The sequence below is a fragment of the Acanthisitta chloris genome, unplaced genomic scaffold (genome assembly GCF_000695815.1).
Source record: "Acanthisitta chloris isolate BGI_N310 unplaced genomic scaffold, ASM69581v1 scaffold44167, whole genome shotgun sequence".
Lineage (NCBI taxonomy): Eukaryota > Metazoa > Chordata > Aves > Passeriformes > Acanthisittidae > Acanthisitta > Acanthisitta chloris.
In genome coordinates this window covers 1-1504 of record NW_008682854.1, presented here as the reverse complement: position 1 = coordinate 1504, position 1504 = coordinate 1, and the positions used below count along the sequence as shown (strand labels likewise).

At 54.9% G+C, this 1504-nt stretch overlaps 1 protein-coding gene across 1 annotated transcript in view; it reads right to left on the bottom strand.

Annotated features, from left to right (window-relative positions):
- Window positions 1-1244, bottom strand: part of LOC103805995 (chromosome unknown open reading frame, human C22orf15) — a 2496-nt gene extending 1252 nt beyond the window's left edge. Inside the window, exons 1-2 of the mRNA XM_009078664.1 lie at window positions 1220-1244; window positions 112-198 (exon numbers count right to left, since the gene is read on the bottom strand). Of these exons, the coding sequence (XP_009076912.1) occupies window positions 112-198; window positions 1220-1244 (112 nt within the window). The remainder of the gene's footprint in view (window positions 1-111; window positions 199-1219) is intronic.
- Between the last annotated feature and the right edge of the window lie 260 nt (window positions 1245-1504).

The following is a 1504-nucleotide window of genomic DNA, read 5'->3' as shown; positions in this document are numbered from 1 at the left end:
TCCCTGTGTTTTGGGATATTCTGTGACTCCCATGTGACCTGTTTGTTACTGTCTGCTACTTTATGGGTGGGTGCCAGTCCCTGGGTGACCGCTGCTCAGGAGCACTCATACCTTCAGGTTTGCACTGACACTTCCTCTTCAGGTGAGCTGTGAGGTTCAGGATGCAGCACTGGAGGTTCACTATCTCTTGGCAGTTGGCTGCAGACAGAGAATGAGACTTGAGATACGAGTGTGGTCACCACAAATCCAGGGGCCCCATGGACATGGCAGGAAGCACAGTGGGTGGCTGAGAAGTTCCCACTGTGTGGCCAGCGAAGGGAGGTTTCCCCCGTGGCATCACCAGGGCTTTGAGCTGCTGCAGTACAGCCATGTCTGCTGATGGTTGGTGGGGAAAATTATTCTGATTGATGCAGTGTCTCTGTCTTTTGGCTTAGTTTCATCAAGTGTGAGTAGGAAAAAGCAGTAAGCCCTGTCTTTGCCCCTGTCCCTTTCCACAAGCTGGTGCTGGGCACAAGGGGAAAGAGCTGGAGACTGGCTGAGTCACCAGGGCACATTTTGGCCATGAACTCTCACCCAGTTTGTCACAATTGAGAAATTCCCAGGGCTGACACACGTCAGTAGTCAGAGCTGGGGATCCAATTCAAATAGCAGAGGGAGCAAAGGCTTAGGACCATGTGTGTCTGGCTTCAGCTACAGGTGTCTGGAGTCAGGCAAAGGCTCTGGGCCAGCTGGGTCGGGTCAGGGTAGGGGCTGCTTATTCCCTCCCACCAGCCACAGATACCTGCTCTCTGAAGCTGAGGGTTAGGATTTGAGCCAGGGAATCCTTCCCATGCTGCCAGGAGCAGAAGAGCTCTGCTGGCAGCTGTTACTGCTGCCCTATGGCTCTTCTGGTTATGTCTAGGTAAGCAGCGCCCTCCTCAGTGAATCCCCAGAGCTACCAGGCTGACAATTTACCCTTGCCTCTGGCCTTCCTCCATGAAATTAACTCAGCTCTGCTGGGGTGGTTTTCCTCCATGATTCAGTGTGTAGGGGTTATGAGTCTTCCTTTTCTTAAACAGGTGAGGTGCAGGATGCTGGTGCACCCTGGCAGAGCTCTCCTGCCTGTTCCCTAACCATTGGGTGTTGCTGTGCATTAAGGTGCTGTGTCCCTCCGTGCCCCTCACAGGGGTGATGAAGGTGGCCCCAGAGCTGAGGCAGAGCCAGGGCTTTCCCCACGTACCTCCATATCTCACTGTGATGAACATGGTAGTTGCTCAGCTTGCTCAGCGTACCTCTCCCAGAGCTTCTGTCCTCCAGCGGGGCCCAGGTCTGTGCTGGGGGTGCTGCTTCTGCTGGATGCTGTCCTGCAGGCAGTGGGGATGGAAAAATGCCTGGTGGCAGTGGTGGTAGCTGCTGGAGAGCCCAGGGAACAGGCTGTGTTTGCCCCTGACTCTGTTGTGGTTTCAGTCACCAGATTTCCCAGCAACAGGGAATGTCCCCTGCAGCTTCCCAAGCCTCCTGCAGC